Consider the following 23,860-nt stretch of genomic DNA (forward strand, 5'->3'; position numbering starts at 1 on the left):
TTCAAGTTTTTGATTACTTCATGGTTCGATCTTGGTAGGTTGTGTGTGTGTCAGGAATTCATCCATTTCTTCTAGGTTTTCCCATTTGTTGATGTATAGTTGTTCATGATAGTCTCTAATGATCCTTTGTATTTCTGTGGTAAAAGTTGTAATGTTTCTTTTTCTGTCTGATTTTATTTATTTGGCTCTTTTTTTCCTAGTCTAGGTAAAAATTTGTTGATTTTGTGTGACTTTTCAAAAACCAAATTTTTTATTTTGTTGGTCTTTTTTTTTTTTCCAGTCTCAATTTCATTTACTTCTACTCTGATCTTTATTATTTCGTTCCTTCTACTAATTTTGGGTTTGGTTTGTTCTTGCTTTTCTAGTTCCTTGTGCATTTTTTTGTCTGGAGTTACTTCTCTGGAGTCCTGTTGATCTCTCTTCAAAGTTCTTTTTCCTGTATGGTACTCGTTGATTATCAGTCTTGTGCTGGTATTTAGCCTTGGATGGTGGATATAGTTATTAGAAAGGATAATAGTTTATTATGCTTGGACATTCTAGGGAATGATAGAGAGTCCCCTAATTTATGAGTCTGTCTTTAGCTGTCTACATGAATTTAATAGCAGCTGGTGATGGTGCTAATTTACCCACTAGGTAAAGCTAAGTTTGCAGTGTGGCCTTGGCTTCAGGAAGCATACTGAAAGAATTGCTACATACTGGCACCTCTTCCACTGTGCCTCCTTGTGGCTTTGGAATGTGGTGACATAACAAATGGTAGCTTTGTGGGATCCCCCTGGACTTAGTCCAAATTCAGGCCTATTCTGGATGGAATGGAGCAAGGTTGATTTTCAGAGCTACTTTATAAGACCTATGTGATGTTCCTTAGTTAAGCATGCTTTGTCAAGAAGGAAGCTAATAGACCTTGAAAAAAATCAGTACCCTAAAATATATATTTTACTAGCGTTCTGGAACCTGAAGCTGACAGTATATTCAGAAAAGGTCTTTGATAGTATTTAAAAAAAAAAAAAAAAAGAAGAAGAAAGAATAGAAAAGAAAGAAAAGAAAAGCAGAGTTTGAGGAGAGAGAGGCGGGGAAAACAATGGAGAGTAGACAAGGGCCTGAGGAGTGATATGCTGGCCAAGAGACAAAAGCATGCTGATGGTGGGTATGATCTAGAACGGACAGGCACCTTGTGTGAAGGGCGAGGCAAGGAGGCAAGGCAAGGAGAATCTGAGGGAAGAGGAGAAATGGTAACGATGAGATAAGAGGCGTGAGGGTTTGAAACAGTAGGACTAGCTGGGGCAGCAAGCCCCACAGCTGCTGTGTCACAGATAGGAAAGCTGATAAATTAGGAGAATACTGCCCACATAATACCCAAGGGAGCCCAAAGTCACCTACAACTCCAAGAGCCTAATGGCAAAGAAGAGTAGAGAGAAGAGACAAAAATACCTGCTCCGACTAATCACTGTGCAGATTTGACCCTTTATGAACATGGCTCCTTTGTGTTTGTAATTGTGTTATGAGGTGCATTTCTAAAACGCTTCCTAAAAGCTTCCCACAAATCACTCAAGCAAAAAATATTAGTCCTAATGTTTAACCCTTTAATAAGAAGGGAAATTACCTTCTTTGGAATGTCCAATTCTGTGATATTCCCAGATAACTATTGTGAGGGAAGCAGTGGATAAAATCAACCCAGAGTTCAGTATGTTTGCAAGTGTTTTGATGATTTCAGTGTTAATTTAAGATTCATTTCAATACAGGCTTGACTTTATGTTACAAATAAGGCTAGTTAACTACAAAGGAACATGGAATTGGCTTCAGTTGGTGATAGATAACATAAATGCCAACCAGGGAAATGTATAGAGTCAGTGAAGTTGCCCAGAAATTATATCCTATTCATAAGGCTGTGCTTGCTTAAAAATCAGCATGTTCATCCAAGTAAATGTTCAAAATGTGGAAATCCAGGATTGCTGGATGAGGGAAGCTATTGATAGAGACAGTTGTCCAAGAGAGGAGACCTGAGCAAAGGGATTTAGGAAACAACTCCAGGGCTTCAAGGAGTTGCAAGTGCTGTGCTCCCTGAGCCCCAGGGCCCTGGATTTTGATGACTCCTAATTTAACCGCTTTTGGAAAGTCTGAGCCTGAATCTGCAACTCTGTGGCTGAGGTGGATTGGAGTTCTAGAAAGAAATCATGTGGATTCTCACAGCTGATGCATCTTTTGAGACACTATTTCTTTTGGTGTTTTTCCCCTTCCCCCCAAGTCTTTCACTAGGGGGAGGAATTGCCTTTGTGTTTTGCTTTTTTTGTTTTTGTTTTGTTTTGTCTTTCATTCGATGCCTGGGTTTTATTATGATGTGCAGACCTCTTAGGAACACACCTTCCTCATTGTATTTTGTGACCCAGAACCTGAGAGATGCCAGGCTATGTGGGAAATGTCGATAAGAAAATACAGTCCTATTTGTTCTTGCAATCTGCAGTACCAAGTATTTACCTATTCTAAATCCTCTGAGGTTTGCCGGGGACAAGAGACAGAGGTGGAGGGATATGGGGTGCTCTTTTTCTACTTTTTTTTTTTTTATATTTCATACAGTTTTAGTTGTGCATGGGTTGTCTGGAGTGGGGAGATGCCTCTTGAATGAACTGCCTACATTCCTAAGCAGTACTTGGTCCTTTCTACGTGTTATTTTAAGTGGAACCCTTCCAGAACCTGTGTACACTGTGGGTAGAAATGTAAATTGCTACAGCCATTATGGAAAACAGTATGGAGGTTCCTCAGTAAATGAAAAATAGAACTACGATATGATCCAGCAATCCCACCTCTGGGAGTATATCCAAAGGCATTGAAATCAGTGTGTCGGAGGGATATCTGTACACCCATGTTAACTGCAGTACTATTCACAGTAGCCAAGATGTGGAATCAACCTAAGTGTCCATCAACGGACGAATGAATAAGGAAAATGTGGAGTATATACACAATGGAATAGTATTCAGCTTCAAAAAACAATAAAATTCTGTCATTTGGGAATGACAGGAATGAATCTAGAAGACATTATGCTAAGTGAAATAATCCAGGGACAGAAAGGCAAATACCATGTGATCTCACTTATATGTGGAATCCTAAAAAACGGTGAATTCCTAGAAGTAGAGAGTAGAATGATAGTTACCAGAGGCCGGAGGGGTAGGGGTGGAGCAAGGGAATGGGAAGTACTGTCAGGAGTACAAAGTTTCAGCTAGACGCAGGAATACATTTTGAGATCTGCACAGGAGGGTGACTCTAGTCAGTCATAATGTTTTGTGTATTTCAAGATAACTGAAAGAGTAAATTTATCACCACAAAAAATGTTTTATTAGCTTAATTATTCTACATTGTGTACATATATCAAAATATCACACTGTATTCCATAAATACAATTATGATTTTTCAATTAATAATTTTTTAAAAAGAAATAATTAAGACTGGGTACGGTGACTCATGCCCATAATCCCAGCACTTTGGGAGACCGAGGCAGGTAGATCACCTGAGGTCAGGAGTTTGACACCAGCCTGGCCAACATGGTGAAACCTTGTCTCTACTAAAAATACAAAAATTAGCTGGGCATGGTGGTGGGTACCTAGAGTCCCCGCTACTTGGAAGGCTGAGGCAGGAGAATCGCTTGAACCCAGGAGGTGGAGGTTGCAGTGAGCCGAGATTGTGCCACTGTACTCCTGCCTGGGTGACAGAGTGAAACCCTGTCTCAAAAAAAAAGAAGAAATAATGAAGTGGTGCCCTTCTCTCTAACCCCCTAATACAGGCAGGAATAATAGATAAGGAAATGGACCTTTGGTTTATTTAAGTTTTTAGGTCTAAGGTACTTTTGTCCCATATTTTGTCTCTATGTACTTATTAAGTCAAGGCTTTTGGGAACCCTATCTTAGAAGGGAAACAAATGCATGTCTTTCCCACCCAACTCTGGACTTCACGTAGTTAAATTTTTCAGTGGAGGTACTGCTTCTGGTTGTAAAATTGCAGCCCACAAATTACAACCCACAGATGGGTTAGCCTCCCCTCACCCCTACTTTTTATGTAACTTTTAGACATATCTCTGGATCAGTCAGGGTTCCAGCAAGAAAGAGAGAGCAAACCTGAAAGGAGTCATTGAAGAAAATTTGATAAAGGACTATTTGTGTGGAGTTCAGGGAAACTCAGAAAGGATGGCGATGCGTTTGACCCTGGCAGCAGAAGGATGCCTTTGCTGCCTCTAGGCTGCAGGGGCAACGTTAGGGAGCAGTTAGTGGAACATGGGAGAGCAGTAGCTGTAGCAGCAGGGGAGACCTGCCCAACAGAGGTGATGACCTTCAGTAGAGGCACGTGACCCCTGCCAGCCCGTGGCCAGGAGGCAGCCAGTGTGCCTGTGGTCGATTGAACCCAACCGGAAGGCAAGGGTTCAAGGGAATGCAGGTCACAGAGGTCAACTTCTTGGGCCACAGAACAGGGCAGGAAGAGGGTCTGGAGGGGCAAATGGGTAATAGTGAACACAATCTCTTATTAGAATTGCTTATTAAAATTTTTACAGCCAGGCATGGTGGCTCATGCCTGTAATCCCAACAGTTTGGGAGGCCAAGGTGGGTGGATCACCTGAGATCAGGAGTTCAAGACCAGCCTGACCAACATGGTGAAATCCCATCTCTACTAAAAATACAAAATTAGCTGGACTTGGTGGCACATGCCTGTAATCCCAGCTACCCAAGAGGCTGAGGCAGGAAAATCGCTTGAACCCAGGAGGCGGAGGTTACAGTGAGCCAAGATCGCAACCATTGTGCTCCAGCCTGGGCAATAAGAGCAAAACTCTGTCTCAAAGAAAAAAAAAATTACAAAAAAAAGTATATGAAGTCAGGATATTTTAAGTCCCCAACACATCTCTCTGTACTCATTTCCTTCTTTGTACCAAGTGGTACCTGAATGTCATAAAGGTGTGAATGTAGATGACAGAGGTATTTATTTTAAATGAAGATAAACACTAACTAGAACTCTATGGAGAGAATGAATCTTCATAATAGTTAAGACTACATGTTTTATGTGTTCTATCAGCTGAATGAATCCATGGAGACAGAGCTCAGAAGAACTACCATTGTGGGGGCAGGTATTGATTGGTAGAAGGCACAACAGAGTTTTCTAGGGTGCTGGAAATGTGCTTTATCTTGAAATGAGTGATGGTTACATGAGTATGTAACTGTAAAAATTTATCGAGTTGTACACTGAAGATTTATTTCCCTAAAATAATCCTATTCTGTTTAAATTTTAAATAGGTACCATTTTTTCTTCTTTTATTCTGCTTGCTAAGATTTTCCATCCTAAAAGTTCATCCTTTCATATAAGATACCAAAGTTAAGTTAGACACATCCTTAAAGGCTTCTTTCCCAAGCCTGTTCTAATAAGATGGAAGCACAGAGGAAATCAGTGTGTTCTTTGTACAACTTGCAAGTGGTTTCTTTACCAAGCAGTACTCCACAGAGCAGAGCCATTGCATTTGCAGGCCTTCTCCCATGTAAGAAACCTCAGGATGGTCTCATTAAATGAGTACTCACCTATGTGATGGCTCACGCCTGTAATCCCAGCACTTTGGGAGGCCAAGACGGGTGGATCAGCTGTAAGTGGATCAGCCTGTAGGTGGATCAGCCTGGCCAACATGGTGAAACCCCATCTCTACTAAAAATACAAAAATTAGCCAGGTGTGATGGTAGGCACCTGTAATCCCAGCTACTCGGGAGGCTGAGGCAGGAGAATCACTTGAACCTAGGAGGCAGAGGTTGTAATGAGCTGAGATCATCACTGCACTGTAGCCCAGGCGACAGTGTGACACTCTGTATAAAAAAAAAAAAAAAAAGAGTACTCACCAGATTGTGCCACTTTGTTTCATGAATTATATAGGCCCTGGTTAACTGGGACCCAGTGGATCAAACAGTGCTCGCCAATGAGCAGGTGGACGAACATGGCTGTTCATGGCGTTCTGGAGCAAAGGTGGAACAGAAGTACCTCAGACAGTGGTTTATTAAGACAACTGCTTATGCAAAGGTGAGTGTCAGCCTGGAGACTCCCCACTAATGCCTTATATGCTGGCAAGCAACACCAAAGGCTTCTGGGTAGGAGAGAGCCTCACTGTGGGGGGTGAGCTCTAGGAGGGGCTCAGAGCCATGGGTGTACAGACAGGAAGCAGCTGAGCCTCATCACTCACTTTGCTGGTGATGGGCTGGTATCTTCAATTGTAAGTCAAGTATAGAACCTAGAGGTCATTGTAGGCCATTGTTTGCTGACCTTTCAGCTCACTGCCACAGAGGTCAAAAGTCATCCATAATTGTATCAGTGATAAAGCTTTAAAAAAGAGAGAGGTGGCCTTTAAAAAAAGAGAGAGAAAAAAGTGTCTTCAACTGTGTAGTTCTGATGAGACCTCCAGAAAGATAAAATAGAATCTCAGATAAGTAAATGGACCTTTGGTTTATTAACTTTGGTGCATGTCTTTCCCACCCAACTCTGGACTTCACATTCTTAAATTTTTCAATGGAGGTCCAGAAGAGATTATCTAAAAGAAGTGAAGAGATGGCTGGCCTCCATCAGGGAAGACCAAGTGAAAATGAACTAAGCCAGGCACTAAAGCTTGATAAACTGGTTCCTGGGCCTTAGTTTTCTCATCAATACAATGAGCAGGTTGGACCAAGGAGTCTTTAAGGTGCCTTCTAGCTCTTTCCTGTTCAGAGATTCAAGTCAAAACCAATCATTGAAAGTAGGGGCTTGCTTATTAAATCACCAAGAGCCTGGGCAAAAAATCGGTTCTGTACGTATTGGGACCACTCTGTGCAATGTGCTCTTTGAGCTTACCATGTTTCAAGGTGCTGGAGTTGAGGGGTCACTCCCTGAAACTCCAGAGAGAAATGATTAAAGGAAATTAGGGTCATTCACATGGCAATTTAGTGACCTTTGTATTCTTATGCATGCATGAGACTGGATGTAAGTAGGGTCTGAAAAGGTAAGGGCATCATGAAGGACTACTTATGGTATGTCATGTTGTTCTTCCCCTGTGATAGTCACCATAAGAAGGATAGTTGTCCCCTTTCATGGTGGCCTGTGAGTTGCTTTGTGGGTATTGACTGAAATGGCCTCTGGGTTAGATCCAATACTGTCGTTCTTATATACAAAGAAAGCACAAGGTTCTCAATAACCCGTGGTCACTACAAAACTCTGTGAATTAGAATTGTAGGACACCAACTCACAATACCAGTGCCATACAGAAATATGACCTCTAGTTTCCTCATGCAAAAGACATGTCTTAAATGAGGCTATTTTTCCATTTTCATTTATTCTGAATGCAGCAGAGAATAGCATATGGATTTGGAGAAGTGCTCATTAGAACTTGCTAACATGGTGCCTTGTTCCTTTTAAGCACAGCAATATTGGAGACTGAATGTGAAGAACAAAGCTGAGGATGTTGCATTCTCTATCACCCCAAGCAGTGGGAACCCCCATCTGCTGACAGTTGGGGTCCACTACATTACCAGGAGGGATGCTTGGTTACCTCTTGGACCTGTCTGATGATTCTGTTATAGGCATTGTTGGAGAGGCCACCTAATTAGCTCTTTTGTTTTGACCTCTGCCGCTAGTTGGAAATGTAATAACCTAACTGAGGAGCATTATTCTTTAAATTGTCAGCTGTGAATTTTCAACTGTTCAGTGGAAATGGTTAGTTACCATGGTGACTCACCTGTTTCTTGCTGAACACCTGTGTAGATGTATTGAAAAAACTGTCTTTGAGGTCAGCACTCGGTTTGCTCTGAAAATCTGGAGAAGAGGGAGAGCAAGACTCCATGAAGCCTAACAGAGATCAATGCTATGGGGCGGAGAACAGAACAGAGACACAGACATGAGGGGGCTGTACAGTACTGGAAAACATTGGCATTATGACTCAGCTAAGGGTATATAGTAGAGACCCCCAAAAAGGCCATGCATTAGAGTAGGGATGACACCCTAAGACTCTAATACAAAATAAAATAAGCCTGAGTGTTTCCAAAGGAACTTCCAGAACAAAATTCCACATCTTTAAAGGGAGACAGTGTAATCCAGGCTCCCAAGGTTGTATCTGCAATGTACAACATATAATTAAAATTACTAGACTTGTAAAGAAGCAGGAAATTATGGCCTAAAATCAAGGGGGGGAAAAGGCATTCCAATAGAAATAGACCCTGAGATGACCCAGATGTTGGAATTAGTAAATAAAGTCAAAGACATTTATCATATAAATTGTCTGGGACTTAAAGGAAAACATGATCATAATGAATGAACAGATGGGGAATCTCAGGAGACAGTGGAAACTTAAAAAAAAAAATGAATCAGTTGGAAATCTAGAATATGAAAGTTTAATATCTGAAATGAAAAATCCACTCTTTGTGCTACAGAGGGATAAGTAAGGGTTAGGTAGACATAAAACTTCAGGGAAGCTCCCCCCTCACACACCTATGTAGTGAACAGCACGTGTAATGGCCTTAAAACAGAGAGATTTATGATGGGTTTGAAAAACTGAAAGGACACTGTAGCTTAAACTAAAAGAGCCAAGCAGAAAGGCTCAAGATAGGGCTGGAGAGATGTTTAGGGGCTAGATCAGGCAAGGTCTTTAGGTCTTGAGGAATTTGCACTTTAACCATGGGGACCATAGGAAACCACTAAAGGATTCTAAGGAAGGGAATGGCATGGTCAGATTTATGTTTTTATAAGATCACTGTGGAAGGAAGGGCAAGTGTGGATGCAGAGAGACCAGTTAGAAGGCTATTGCAATGGTCCAGGCATGCAAAATTTAGACATGGGTGAGAATAGTAGAGATAAGTAAGTAGGTTAGAAAAATACTCAGGTGGCAAAATCTATAGAGCTTGGTAATATATTGGAAGACAGTATGTAGGAGATGGTAACATTGAGGAAACCCTGGCTTGAATAGCACGTGAATGGTTAAGCTGCTTACTGGGATAGGGAGTCCTGGAAGAGACATAGTCCTGACCCTTTTAAGTTTGAAATGGCCAGGAGATATTTGAGTAGATATAGAAAATAATAGGGAAATTATTATTTGGATTATTTGGAAAATTATTTGGGAAATTAGGTCCAAAACTTCAAAGATTGAGTGAGGTAGGACATCTGTTTTAAAACCTGGTATGATAAAAATCGTCTTGAGTTAGTGAAGAAATCCTCCTATATAGATAAGGATGAGATGTTGAATCAGTTAGTAATGCTTTCAGCTGCAAGCAACTGGAAACCTGAAATACAGTGGCTTAAATGAATGGGAAATTACTGTACCCACATAACAGTCTGCCAAGACTGAACTGGGATAGGGTTCTGAGTTGTCATCTCAGTAGTTCTCTTGGCCCTGTCTTCTGTCACCTTATGGAGAGATGGTTGCTGCAGCTCCAGACATTGCATCTCCATTTAAGACAGAAAGAAAAGGGTCAGGCATAGTGGCTCATGCCTGTAATCTCAGCACTTTGGGAGGCTGAAGTGGGAGGATCACTTGAGCCTAGGAGTTCAAGACCAGCTTAGGCAATATTGAGACCCCCATTTCTACAAAAAAAAAAAAAGAAAGAAAAGAAAAGAAGCAGAAAGGGCAGTGCCAAAAACTGTTCCTTTTATCTGGAAAACAAAAACTTTCTCAAAAATCCCCAGTAGAATTCCACTGATGTCCTGTTAGCCCCAGGTGTGTTTTGGCCACCCCCAGCTTCAAGGGAGACTAGGAAAGCAGGCTTGGGCTTTTTAGCTTCTGTAGTTGAGCTGGAGTGGGGAAGAGGCTGGGCAGTGGGTGCTGGGATAGGCAGTGAGCTGTGCCTGCACAGTTATCTTTAGAGCTTTGTATTTGCATCTCGTTTTGCAGCTCTGCGGGCTGCCTCTGTGATGTATGGCTGTGGTCTTCTTGGGAGCATGGCTGTGAAGGAGCCCTCCTTTCATTCACTTAACTTCCTAATTTTAAAGACAATGCCTGATGTGAAAATTACAGAGAACCCAGTAATATAAACATGCTCTATTCAGGCTGTTCTGTGTTATATTTGATTTTTCTCCTCTTACCCCCCACCCAGTCTTCCTAGGATTGTTTGCTTTGTGAAACATTAAAAGTGATTTCAGCCACTCATTCTGTGAAAAAGAAAACTTGCAGTAGGAGTATCTGAAGAACATGAATTAGTCTTGGCAGAGCTGTGTGGGCGGTGTCTTGTGGGCAGCACTGCTGAGGTGAGAGCAAGGAGAGGAGGATGGATTGGAGCCTTATATACAGCAAGCAAAAGGGATTCAGAGTCTGATGGAATGCCTCAGTTCCTGACAGCAGAGTGACAACTGGAAGGAGAGGCAAATAGAGAGAAGGTCTCACATTTGAACTTCTCTATTAGAGTTGTGATTTTGATATCTCCTGCTGACTCTGCTGGCCCCTCTTGGCTGCAGTGCAGGCTCTCAGCCCCTGGGCATCATGCACGCGCCCCTCCTTGGTGTTAAATGGACATAACCATGCCCTCATGGTGCTTAGTCAACCCCCACACCAAATTGGTGGTTATATTTTCCCAGTTTTCAGGAGTTATATGGCAACTGCTGTAATACAAACTAAGTCTGCATTTGCCTCTCATTTCCTACCTGATTATCTCAGATCAGAGCTCAGGCCTTTCTTTGTACCATCTTACTGAACCCTCACTTTAATCTTTTGAGGGTAGGTATTCCTCTTATCTTCATTTTACTGATGAGCAGACTGAGGCTCATACTAGTGATAAGTAACAGCATGGGGATTCAAATCTGAGCGGCTGAGCTGTTAAACCAGCAGTCTCTCCTCCTTCTCCGTGGTCTGAATTCATTCATTTTTTTTTTCCTGAGATGTTATTGAGTGCCTGGCCAGACCCTAGGTGGGGTGCTAAGAATACAGACAGAGCAGCTGAGGTCTCTGCTCTTAAGGAGCTTAGACTCGAGTGCCACAGACAGTGGTGGACATGAGCCATCACGTCCCCTGCAGGAGAGTGCAGGAGGAGGAGGAGCCCCAGATCTGCCCAGCAGTCCAAGGAGGCATCACTGGGGAAGTGGTGGAAGATGGGAAGCGCAGAATGTCTGCAAGGGAGCATCTTATTGTCCTGCAGATGTGCAGGGAACCTTCTTCATGGAGTATTTCTAACTAGGATGAATTTCTGCTGGTGAGAAGCAGATGGGCAACAGTGAGCCATTATGAAATCAGTGGGCACTGGAGGCAATAAGCGCCCATTTCCCTGCCCTCTTTGTTCCTGTCCTCCTGATTTTACCTGTGAACTTGTGAGTAAAGCAGAAGTAACTTTACCAGAACACACTGGTCTTGTTTTACCCTGCAGAGCATGCAAACACAGGGCTGGAGGAGAGAGGAGGTAAGGGGAGAGAAGGGAAGTTTGTGCCAGGAGTTCTTTGGGGAGGTGGCGGAGGACGTTAGAGCCAAGAGACAGCCTCACACAAGCAGTGAGGCAGGGTCCAGCCTCCAAGAGTCACCTGAACTGTGGAATGAAGACCGTTAGGGGACCTTTGTTCCAACTCTGAGGCACTGGGATGCTTATGGAAGCATTTGGCTGCCCCCTGGAAATTGGGCCTCTTGCCTGGCTTTCTGCTCCTAACTTCAGATCCTGTCTCAGCCCCAGAACAGAGGCTGGGTCACGGGTAGCACCAGGAAGTGCCTCTCCAGTCACATTGCACCCTTAATCCCCTTCACCCTTGTCACCCCTGTGTTGCTCTGGAAGCTTTGCAAAGGAATTGTTAGAGAAGTTTGGTAACTTGACCCTACTCTGCCCTCTGACCTCAAGAAAGCATCTCCTCCTGTTTGTGCCTCAAAGCACTTCCTCCTCTTGTGTGTGCATACTGTGCCTTCTAAGGGGGTGGGATGGGGGTGGGGGGCACAAATTAGATGTTGGTAGAAGAGGCAAAATGACAGAACTGAGAGGAGCAAGTGAGAAATGTTTAGCAAACTGTCAGCTTCTCTGCAGGGCTCTGAGGACCAGGCCAGGGCTGGAATTTGGTGATGATGATGATGCTTGGGTTTATCTACGACAAGGGCTTTCTCTTAAAAGCTCTATGGCCTCGAAGCTCCTACTGCATTTATCCCCACCATGCCCCTCTGGTCAGACAGGGTTGAGGGTGGCCTTATCCCTCCTCACTTGAAAAAAGATTAGATACTGTGGGGTAGGAGGCCAGAGTCCATGCCGGCTCTTAACCCCTGTTCTCAGACCGGTGCTCAGCCACACCCTCAGAGCCCCCAGCCTCCCTGTCAGGATTCTCCCCCACGCCGTGGCTGTCTCTTCTCTTGGCTACAGTAGATTCTGCTCCCAGTCCCAGGGATCTGGTTTGGACTCCCTGTCTCACAAAGCTAATTAATAGTTAAATTCTGCTCCTTCTTACATAATATCTCCTGCTTCTGTTTTCTGTTTTCCCTGCCTCTCCAGCATCTTTTCTCTCCTAAGCTATTCTAAGTTGAACTCCCTTCTACCCTCCATCCTTTGCTCTCAGCCCTTCTCAGCATGATTGCTGGCCAGAGTGGCCAGTGCCACAGGGACCAGGTGGAAGTTGTTACTGGGAGAGCCAGCCCCTCAGAAGTCCTTCTAGGGATGGGACTGGGCAGGGGTGGGAATGGCACAAAGGCCACAGAAAAGTAGACAACTTGAGGTTGGCTTTTCCCTGGCACTTCCCAGGCAAGCAAAAAGTTGCCTGAATAGAGGGAGTAAAACCTTTAGTAACAGCTTGGGGCCTGGGCAAGATGCTGGGAGGAGGCAAGTGGCTGGCTCTCAGCAGGCCGGAGAGGGAACTTCCTCCAGGAAAGGTCCGCCAGGGGTTGGTACGGGACTGGGCCCTCGCTCTGGGATTCCAAAACCAATGGTGTTTCTAAATGGTACAGAGACAGTACAGGCCATCAGGTTTCCCTCCTTGAGTGCAGGGCCTTCCTGCTGACCTCCCAAGTGTCCCCACCGAGTGCCTAGTCACATCTGTTTTAGTCTCTTATTAGGTCAATTCTCTACCATCATCTCATTTCCCTTAGCCCTGACTTCTTGCCCACACTCCACTGTCCCTCCCTGTCAGTGAAATAAAGACAGCTATGCTTGGCACACATACTCCAGAGTGTATGAGAATAAAAGAAAACTTCTGCAGGAAGCACGGTGTCTGGGTCAGCAACCTGCTCTGCAAAGAAAAAGGTTTTCATGTTTTGTTTCTAAGATGGAATGACTGCAAAGGAAAAATGGAAGAAATAATTTAATAGTATACTTCTTCTGGTATATGGACAATGAAATAAATTGTAAATTTGTTCAGGAAACAATAAAGATAGAAAAGCATTGTGTGTTCCTTTTGAACCCTGAGTGGCCTTTTTGAGCTCCTGTTTTTTGGGTGTACAGGTCTTCTTGAGGTGTCAGCCTGGACTCCATGGGAAGAGATGTATTTAGCCTCATGTTGAGGGGTCTCAGGGATCACTGCAGAGGCCTGGTGTCACCAATGAACCTCTTTAACTTAGAGAGTTATTTGAACTTCAAAGCTAGAAGAAACCTGAGAGAGCATTTCGTTCAGGGTCCCTTTTTAATCCCTGCCCTGATCTGAAAAACATAAAAGCAAATAAACAGAAAACCCCTCATGCCTGCTTTTACTGCTGCTTGAAATTGCAAAATCAATATGATGTCTGAAAAGAAATTAAAATAAATGAATAAGGTGTTGCTTTATTTTGAGCAGCCCACATCATGTCCTCCTCACTCCTTCCCAGGGGGCTGACTGCCATCCTGAGGTGTGTGTCCCATTCTTGAAAATTGCTGACCCAGCCCACATCTTATTTTATAATCGAGGTACCAAGACCAGGGAAGGGCCAGAACCCAACTTGGGTCTCCTCAGTCCCAGTCCTGCATTCTTTATTATTATTAGTAGTAGTAGTAGTAGAGACCGAATGTCACTCTGTCTCCCAGGCTGGAGTGCAGTGGTACAGTCTCGGCTTACTGCAACCTCCACCTCCCAGATTCAAGTGATTCTCCTCCTTCATCCTCCTGAGTAGCTGGGATTACAAGCAGCTGCCACCATGCCCAGCTAATTTTTGCATTTTTAGTAGAGACAGGGTTTCACCTGCATTCTTTACCCCTGCTCTTGGGGACAATTCCAAGCAACTGAGTATTTCTGAGAATCATATGCAGACAATAGCCAGTTAGCATGTGTTGCGGGAAGGCAGAGCATTTGCAATAGGAAATGCAATAAGTACAGAGAGGGCACAAATGGCCAGGTAATGGAAAGTGTGGTGATTAGAGGTTTTCTGGTTTGTTCTTGATGGAATTGACTCATTGTCCTCTCTGTCCTGCTTTTGTCATTATTTACTCCAGTGCTCTGTCCTTACCCTGAGTTCTTCTGAGCCCAGCTGCACAGAGACCAGTAAAGACCCATCCAGTGGCTGCTGCTATGAAGGAAGCAAATAGTCATTAACACATACATACATGACAATACTGTGTTTTTCAAAATAACCATTCTCTTATGCAGAGAGACGCTTTTCCACAGCACCTTTCCACTTCTCTGTATATTTGCTTAGTGTTCCCGGATGGCTAGCTCTAAGTGTCAGATTTGCTCAAAATAGAGACTTAGTAGAGCTATAACAAGTTGAAAACTCAGGTAAAATGCATTCTGTAGTTTTAAAAGAGTATATTAACAAGATGCTTTTAACTATGTAAAAGCATATATACAAACGTACTAGATTTTATCAATCCTGACATGATTAGTTTTAAATTGAATGCTCCATTAAGAAAGAAAAATGCTATCAATATATTGTAAGATACCATTGATTGTAAGATGTATGGTGTCATGTCCCAGCGTCAGAGTTTTTGGGAAAATGTATATCTTAGAATGAATAGAAGGTACGATATAAGTAGGATGGAAGGATATAGAACAAAATATTAATAGTCTTCTCCCTGGGTATTTTGACCAATTGTGGGTAATTGTTAATTTTCTTCTTCTCTTACAAAATTTCCATAAAAATGTTATTGCTAGGCAAAGTGACTCATGCCTGTAATCCCAACAGTCCTTTGGGAGGCCAAGGCAGGTAGATCACTTGAGGCCAGGAGTTCAAGACCAGCCTGGGCAACTGGCGAAATCTCATCTCTACAAAAAATACAAAAATTAACTGCATGTGCTGGTGTTCACCTATAGTATGCGCCTATAGTCCCAGCTACTCAGGAGGCTGAGGTGAGAGGATCATTTGAACCCCAGGAGGTGGAGGCTGTAGTTAGCCGAGATCACCCACTTCAGCCTGGGTGACAGAGTGAGACCCTGTCTCAAAAAAAAAAAAAAAAAATTATCATTTTGATAATTATAAAAGAAAACAGCATGATATCAGGGCTATATCATAATTTATTTGCACATCTTCTTTAGACCTGAGTGTCTTAGAAAGGGATGATCTTATGTTCTTGCAAATATTCAGTCTACAGGGAGGCTTCCAACTTGAAGGCAAGTGAGTAGAATATCCCCTGGGATGGCTGTTACCATTTTGTTTTTCATGATTAGACCAGTAAAAGCTTTCAGACTTGCCGTCAAGACTCCCCTTTCCTGGAATGAGACCACCTTTTCAGGCAAGGATAGTCTAATGCCACAGATTAGACTGAGGACAATTTTCAAGTTGTAGCTATTTAACTACTCCCTCCCTCTCCTGTGGGAGCCTCTCCCTTATCTTGTAGACCCGGGGCAGGGAGGTGACATAGGTGGCTCTGCGAATCAGAAGCTATCTCGTCAGACAGGTGGCTCTGTCGTTAGGAAAGTTTGGCCTTCATCATCTGCATTCTTAGGACTGTGGTGGTGACATTTCAGAACCTATAGTTACCTTCTCTCCAAAGTTAGTGGAATTAGAATTGTTCTGCTGCTGAAAAGGTGGGTCAGAGCGGGGAAGAAAAGATGGATAAGTGTAACCTGAGTGGATATATGGATAAGAAGAGATTAGTCAAATTGGCTGCCACCATACTTCCTGGTTCCCTTTACTGCATCCTTTTCCACAGAGCATGTATGGGGCTGTGTAATGCAGTCCCCAGGGCATTCCCTGATGGGCATACCTAGAAAGCACATCCTTCTTTTCTAGCACCAGTGACACCATTTACATGTATACGAGTCCTTTTATTGGAAGCTATTCTATAGCACTTGGTTTGTCCCTCACTTTCCCATAGCTCTGGGCTGTGCACTTCTGTGTGTGGCTGCGTGGTGCCTCTTTTCCTCTTGCCCTAAAATCCCACGAAACCACACCTTGTTGGCAAGTCATATATCATTAGCAGGATGCCTTGCTTGGAATGGATTATTTCCCTGCTGGGTTAACAGCACTTTCATTGGAATTGAGACTCTCGGATAGTACAATGGTATTTGCAAATAAATGTTTTGCATTGTGATGCTACAACAAATGGATTTTGCTTGGAATACATATCACATTCCAATGAGAGGTTGACGCAGGGCTATCATAGGGAGGCTTTATTATATTTATGTATTTGTCATGTCTTCTCTAAAGTCAAATAAGGTAGTCATCATGCCAAATGGGTTTTTTTGGTTTTTGTTTTTTGTTTTTTTGAAACAGAGTCTTACTGTCGCCCAGGCTGGAGTACAGTGGCGCTATCTCAGCTCACTGCAACCTCTGCTGTCTGGGTTCAAGCAATGCTTCTGCCTCAGCCTCCTGAGCAGCTGCGATTACAGGCGCCCGCCACCATGCCCAGCTAATTTTTGTATTTTTATTAGAGATGGCGTTTCACCATGTTGGTTAGGCTGGTCTCGAACTCCTGACCTCGTGATCCACCTGCCTTGGCCTCCCAAAGTGCTGGGATTACAGACATGAGCTCCCGCGCCCGACTGGGTTTTTTTAATGTGTAAATTGTCATGCCAGAGTCTAGTCAGGGGACTAGAGTGTGAGAGAAAGGTCATTCCTCCAAAATATTCTAGAGGAAATATCTATATTTTTAAACATTTTGCTGCCTTCAGAATTGATTTTCCTTTTTTAGAACTTAAATATATATTGTGCCTTTAAAGTGATTGCATTGAAATGATTCCCCCCTTCCCCACCCCAAAAAAAGAATAAAGAAATTTTGGCAACAAGAATAAGTTTTAGAAAAATATGTATAAATCATAATTCAAAAATAATTGCAAATCAAATCACACTGATATATAAGTATGCTAAGTGTCAAGCTTTCAAAAAGTGTACATTTTAATTAGATGCTGTCGTTCATTCTTGTGTCTTCCATTCTCTCAAATCTGTGTCCAGCTCTTAAGGTTTTTGATTATCCACCCTCCCCTTAGTAGCTAATACATCCACTTGTTTTAAAGGGTCTGTACTTCTCAGTTTGCTTGCACTTTTTTTTTTTTTTGCCTGGGTCTTCTAAAATGTGTCATGTTTTCAACCCACTTTTTCTAGAATTCTCATTTGTGGTTGTGTCATACCTTGTTCTTAATGCTTCAGTTCAACTTTCTCTCTTGGAAAGTATGGATTTATTCCTAGCATTATTTCTGCTTCTTTGAAGAGAAAGTCATATTAGGCATGTTATATTTAATCCTCTTTTTATCCCCACCTTTTTAGTTTTAATCTTTCTCTCTCTTATTCCTGATTATATTTTGTATTACTAAAACCTTTTTGGTTGGATGTTACTTCAGCCCATCTTTTATTGGTGCATGTTCTTAAACACTGGCTCATCTTGACTCATGAATGCCTAGTTCTGTTTCAATTTCTTCAAACATCTTCGTTCAGATGGTATACCCTAGAGTGACAGTGGCAGTCTTTTCAGACATATCCTAGCACAAACGGATTTAAGGCCCCTTTGCAAACCACATTACTTCTATATAGGCCAAATAGCAACCACAGGGAAACTTTATAATCAGAAGATCTGGATAATTCATTATCTTGGATCTGCTGCTGACTGATTGAGTTTAGGGAAATCACATGACCTCTCAACCCCATTTTTAAAATTTGTTAAATGAGAGGTGTTAAATAAGTTAATGATTTCCAAAGTGTTTCAAAGCCTTGGGAGTCGATAGCGAGGAATTGAGGAATTAGAGGAGAGAAAGGACATTTCTTTCAGCTCTTACATATTGGGTTCCCTCAGATTTGATTTGAAAAGGGTTTCATAGCACTTTTAAAGAGAATCTAAAAACCTGCTATTTTCCCAGGTTTTTGGATTCTGTGAGCCAGTGGGATTTCTATAAATTAAGATTGGCCAGTATGGGGAAGAGGTACACATACCAGTCCTGTCTGCCAGATGTAAAGACATGAAATGAGGTGAATACCATCTACTATCACTGTGATTACAACACTAAAAAAAAAAAGGTGGGGAGGGGAAGGATATAAACTCAACAAAAACCCCAAACAAACAAAAATAGCTCTTTAAACAGCTATAGCACTGTAACTACTCACATCATTCTTGTTCTGGGGGAGCCCTGGTCTGGGCCAGCCCAGAGATGAAGGAGAGGTTATCAGCAGTATTGGACAAGGTATTTTCTGAAGCCCTGTTCATCAGAAAACAGTCCTGAATCACGTGTTTATTATACAGTGGGCACTTAAAAGAGCTTGCAGAGTTGTTCGAGATGTTGATTTCATTTAGTTAATTTAAAAAATTTCTTTTGGTTTTTAAAAATATTCATAGATTTGGTTAGGTTTTAAGCAGGCATTGTTCCAGAATTAGCATATGAAAGCATTCACATTTCGTCCTATTTGAATCTATCATCCTCATCAAGATCTGAATATTTTAAGCTAGGTACCTCCATAAGAAGTTTCCCAGCCTTGACGATTAAATCTAGAAGAAAAAGCACAATGAGAGGGCTAATACACTAGTGGCTCGGTAATATTGGTAAAGGAATGGATGTAAAGTGCTATCAGAATTGGACCCAGTCAGGGAGATAGAGCCAATTTTCAGACCATATAATGTGGATTTGATATGATGGAAAGACATCAGATCCCATTAGACCACATATGGGTTTGCTTGGAGGTTAAATGGAGCCTCATCGGTCTTTGGAGAGGAAAAGCTATTGGTCATTTTCAAAGTTTGTAATATACTTGCATGCTTGTTGACATTTAAGACCCCCTAAATTGCTCTAAAAATTGAAAAGCATTCTAGCGTACTTAATTTTGTCAGAAGATTAATTGTTTATTAACATGTTGTATTAGTATATAATTAACATATTCAAGATCTACTTTTGCTATAGTGACATCGAGGCATTACTATATTAGCTAATATAGATATATATGTGTTAGGGTATTGAAATTTTTATAATCCATTGCTGTTAGTTAGGAAACTTGGTTGCAAACAACATAAAGTTACTCTGGTTAACTTAAGCCAAAGAGGAATTGATTAGAAGAGAATCGGGTTACTCACAGTTGAATGAGAAAGCCGGAGATCCAAGCTCGGGCAGAAATGAGGGGAGAACAAGGGCACAGCCACAATCTTTTCCCAAAAAGGGTCTGGTTAAGCGATTGCTGCCATTGGTACCAGCATCTCCAGCCTCTGAATCTGGTGTGGCATTTTAGCCAGTTGATCCTGTGCCTCTGGGTCACCCCATAGTGTTCTGAAACTGTACTGAGCCTATGACTGGTTATACGCCTTAGTGTCAGTGGGGAAGGGAGTGGGATGTGGTGGCAAGTTTGTCCCCTTTCAAGCTGAGTAATAAACCGAGAGACCTGAGTACAGTGGTCTCAGGCCTGGCTCCAATTAGCTAAGTGATATGGGGCAGATTGCTGTCTGGGCCTGTGTGTCCTCATCTATAAAGAGAGGGGATTTTGATGACGTCAGCCCTATGGTTCTATGACCAGAGTCTTCCTTCTAGGAAGAAAATAAAAATATAAATAAGATAATAGAAGCAGATGGATCTCTAATACATGCCTTTTAGTTAGAGTGTGATAAGCTGAATGTCTGAAATACAGATATGGGAAAGCTGAATTTAAGGACTGTTGTTATAAAGTAGTAATTGCATAGCAGAGTGTCAGACTGAATATGGACTTGGGAGTCAGCTACATCTTGCTTCAAGTGTTGCTTCCACAGCTCCATCCCATACTTACGGAGTGACTTAGGGAAAAGTTCTGAGACTTGTTTCCTCATCTGGGACGTGAACTTGACTTGTGCTGTTGATGTGAAGATTAAATGAGGCAACATACATAAAAGTGCCTGATATTTAGGAATTATTCTGCAAAGGTTACTACTTCCCTTCTCAGATGCCTGGGGATCTGCTTCTGTAGTACTGCTCTCTAATTCTCTCCCTTGAGTACAGGGAATTAAATGGTAATTTAATGAGCATTTGCCCAAGATAAGGCACAGTTCTAGGCTTGGGCCAGGCCCTGTGTGGAATATAAAGAAAAATCAGAGTTTGCAGTTGAGCCATAGAGATCACAGGCCAACATTTCCCTATGCCATATTCTCTGAATTCAGATCAGGAGCACTGTGGGGTTAAGAATTGCAGCCTACACAATACCAAACTTAGCAGTTATGTTTTTGTCGTTGTTGTTGCTTTACATTTTTATTGTAAAATGAAATATGGGTGATCATATAAAACAAGTATATAGCCTATTGAATTATTTTAAAGCGATAGATTGCGTAGATAGATGATAATATGGAAAATGCTTTGGGTGTGTGTGTGTGTGTGTGTGTGTGTGTGTGTGTGTGTTTAAGACAGAGTCTCGCTCTGTCACCCAGACTGGAGTACAGTGGTGTAATCTTGGCTCACCGCAACCTCTGCCTCGTGGGTTCAAGCAATTCTCTTGCCTCAGCTTCCCAAGTACCTGGGACTACAGGCAAGCACCACCACACCTGGCTAATTTTTGTATTTTTAGTAGAGATGGGGTTTCACCATGTTGGCCAGGTTGGTCTAGAACACCTGACCTCAGGTGATCTGCCCGCCTCAGCCTCCCAAAATGCTGGGATTCAGGAGTGAGCGACTGGACCTGGCCTGTTGTTTTGTTTTGTTTTGTTTTTTTAATCATATATTGACATAAGAAACTTTGTGCTGTAGCAGAAAGAACACTGTTAGTAAATCTAGGTTCTAGTCCTGGCTCATCAATTCCTGTGAGCTTGCATGGGCCACATAACCTGTTATAACATAAGTTTATTCATCTGAAAATGAGCTACCATACCAGAGTGTGGGAAGAGATAGATGAAAAACACTTTATGAATTATGAAACACCAAACAAAGCATCATTATATTGCCTCTATTAACCGTCATGTAAAGGAATTTAAAATTGGGATCTTCACATTACAAATATGATTGACTTTTAAATCCATCTGTTGAAGGAACACATCTCATTATCAAATAAGGGCTGGTATGTGCTTGAGGCCATAGAGAATAATTTATATAAAGACCTCCATTTTAAAGGAATTTAGGATTAAAAGTAGACAAGATGAAAATCAATGTACGTTTCTAATGGCAAATGTTTGTACAAATTAATCTCATGTTTCCCTTATATATTTATAAAATTAGTATTTTTTAAATGCAAAGATAAACTTTATAATGTCCTATGTATGATATTGTTTAGTTGTGGAACATTTATGAATGACTTAGAATTTCAAAATTCATAAACTTGAACTTAATTTTTTTAGTTCCTAGACTATGGGAAAGAATGTACTAAACACATTTGCCAAAGATGTGAATTATGACCTTTGTGAATTTTCTTCTTTCTATGAAACCTTGACTCACTTGGGACAGCAAAATCGGTCAAACCCATCACGCTGAACTGAGTCATAATGAATGCATCTGTTTCTAACCTTGCCTGGCTTCCCCTGACTTAGTGAATAAGGAGAGAGCTAAATCCTGAATCTCCTTTAGTGTCCCTGCTTTTCCTGCCTTAACAAGCTGCAAATCATTTGCTTCTTTTTAAATAAGCCTTGTGCCTCTACTTCTTTGTTCTCCTTTCTTTTGCACAGGCCATGCAGGACGCGTTGGCAGACCTTCCAGAATGGTATGGAATAAAAGGCATGCAAGCCCACTGGATCGGGGACTGTGTGGGCTGCCACCTGGACTTCACATTAAAGGTGATCAAGTGATAGCAGCTCCAGCAATTCATGCTTACAAATCTCCTCTACATTTGGGACTCATTGAGTAAACCAGCAACTTGGGACTCCCCAGCAGCACAGTCCAAACATGCACAATTTTAAATTTTCTAGTAGCCACATTTTTTTAAAAGTGCAAAGAACAGGTGAGATGAATTTTAATAACATATTTTATTTAACCCATTATAACAAAAATGATTCCATTTCACGATGGGCTCAATAAAAAATGATTTGTTAAAGAGTTTACATTTTAGTACAGTCTTTGAAATCCATATTCTACATTTATAGTACATACTAGCCATATTTCAAGTGCTGTGATTCATAGCCACATATTGCTGCTGGCTACCATATTGGACAGCACAGACACAGAGGGTCTTTAGGGGTCCATGAACTCCCTGAAATTTTATGTACAAAGTGTTTGTGTGGGCATTTTCCTGAGCAATGGGTCCATTACTCTCATTGTAGTCTCCAAGGGGATCATGTCACAAAGCAGATTAAAAGCCAAGGAAGCAGAAGCTAACTGTAGCACCATTTCAAAACTAGATGGACTTAGAGCTTAGGGATTGTGTTTGAAACTGCTGTGGAAACACTGCTGAAAGGTCACAATATAGGGCCCACCTGTTCTGGAAGGGGCCCCTAAAACTTCTCTCTTTATCTCTAATGACAAGAGAGTTGTTCTGTTGCTCTTTTTTACGTGGGTGTTCTTTTTTTATCCTTCGGATTTCTCCTTCTGTCATCAAGATTTTCTGCTCTGTTCATTTAGCGCCAAACCTGCCCTCACCTTTGTTCCAGTCAAAAACCTTTAGGAGGAGGAAGCAGCAGCTGAGACAAAGTTGGCCTTCCTTTCTAGACCCTTGCATACTGACAGCCATACCTGGTGTCTGCAAGCACCTGCCGCTTGCCACTGAGCTCATAATTCCCTGTGCAGCCTCCTCACAAAAGTGATCCAACGTACTCCAACTGCAAACATGGAAAGCCTCCCATAAGGGAGTGTGTACTTTGGAAACATTTCAGTAACAAATCCTGGACTGAGCTTTTCCTCTTACTGCTTTCCCAAGAAGGTGACGAGAGTTCTGAAATTCAGTCCTGCCGTGACTTTTGTTTAAATGTGCAAGGCCATCTCTTTCAGGGCCTTTGCATTAGCCTGAGTCTGGTCCTCATGTCAAAGGCCTTTGCTTCTTAACTAGCGTTTGGTGTGGGTCTCTGGGCCTGCCGGCTACTACGTGTGGAATATCTTCTACACTTTCTTCTTTGCCCAACATTTTACTATGAACATGTTTTTATCTCCATTCCTGGACCCACCTGAAAATGAGATGGGGCAACATAGTGTCTCAGGAAGGAAGCATCTCAGTCCTGCGGGGTAGGACACATCTATGCCTCTGTGCCCCAGTTCTGACTCCATAGGGGACACCTAATTGGCACTTAGGCCATGTGGTAGACTGTATTTAGCTCATGATTGGCACTCTGTCAATGTGTTTGAATAAATGAAGGAAGTAGCACCTGTCCATTCTGTGTCCTCCATGTCTGTCATATTAATTGGCACTCAGTAGATGGCTAATGTGTGCGTCTTTCTTAGAAGGCGTTTTAACCAGCTCTTGGGACTCATAGTCATGAACTCAGCTCAGGCCATCTTTTCTCTCTTCAAAACAGTAATAACCTTGGCACCTGTTTTTCTTGTTAGAAAAGTAGATGCCTTTATTTTTTTTTTTCTACTCTACCCTTGTATCCTTGAAGAAAATACAGCTTCTTTCTCAGAACACAAACAATGTAACACTAATAGTTATTTTTGATTTGTGAACAAAGGAGCCAGAAAAGCCAGGAAAGTGTCTTTCTGAGCATTCTTGGACCACCTTCAACTTGGGAATGCCTGCATGCCCGGTGTG

At 42.1% G+C, this 23,860-nt stretch overlaps 1 protein-coding gene across 2 annotated transcripts in view; it reads left to right on the plus strand.

The window, feature by feature from the left end:
• The window catches only part of LARS2 (leucyl-tRNA synthetase 2, mitochondrial), a 162,387-nt gene that overhangs the window by 65,081 nt on the left and 73,446 nt on the right, over positions 1-23,860 (plus strand). For both annotated transcript variants that reach the window (XM_011952653.1, XM_011952654.1), the window contains 2 exons: positions 5,890-6,033; positions 21,852-21,959. In XM_011952653.1, coding sequence (XP_011808043.1) covers positions 5,890-6,033; positions 21,852-21,959 — 252 coding nt within the window. The remainder of the gene's footprint in view (positions 1-5,889; positions 6,034-21,851; positions 21,960-23,860) is intronic.

The sequence above is a fragment of the Colobus angolensis genome, unplaced genomic scaffold (genome assembly GCF_000951035.1).
Source record: "Colobus angolensis palliatus isolate OR3802 unplaced genomic scaffold, Cang.pa_1.0 Scaffold344, whole genome shotgun sequence".
Classification (NCBI taxonomy): Eukaryota; Metazoa; Chordata; class Mammalia; order Primates; family Cercopithecidae; genus Colobus; species Colobus angolensis.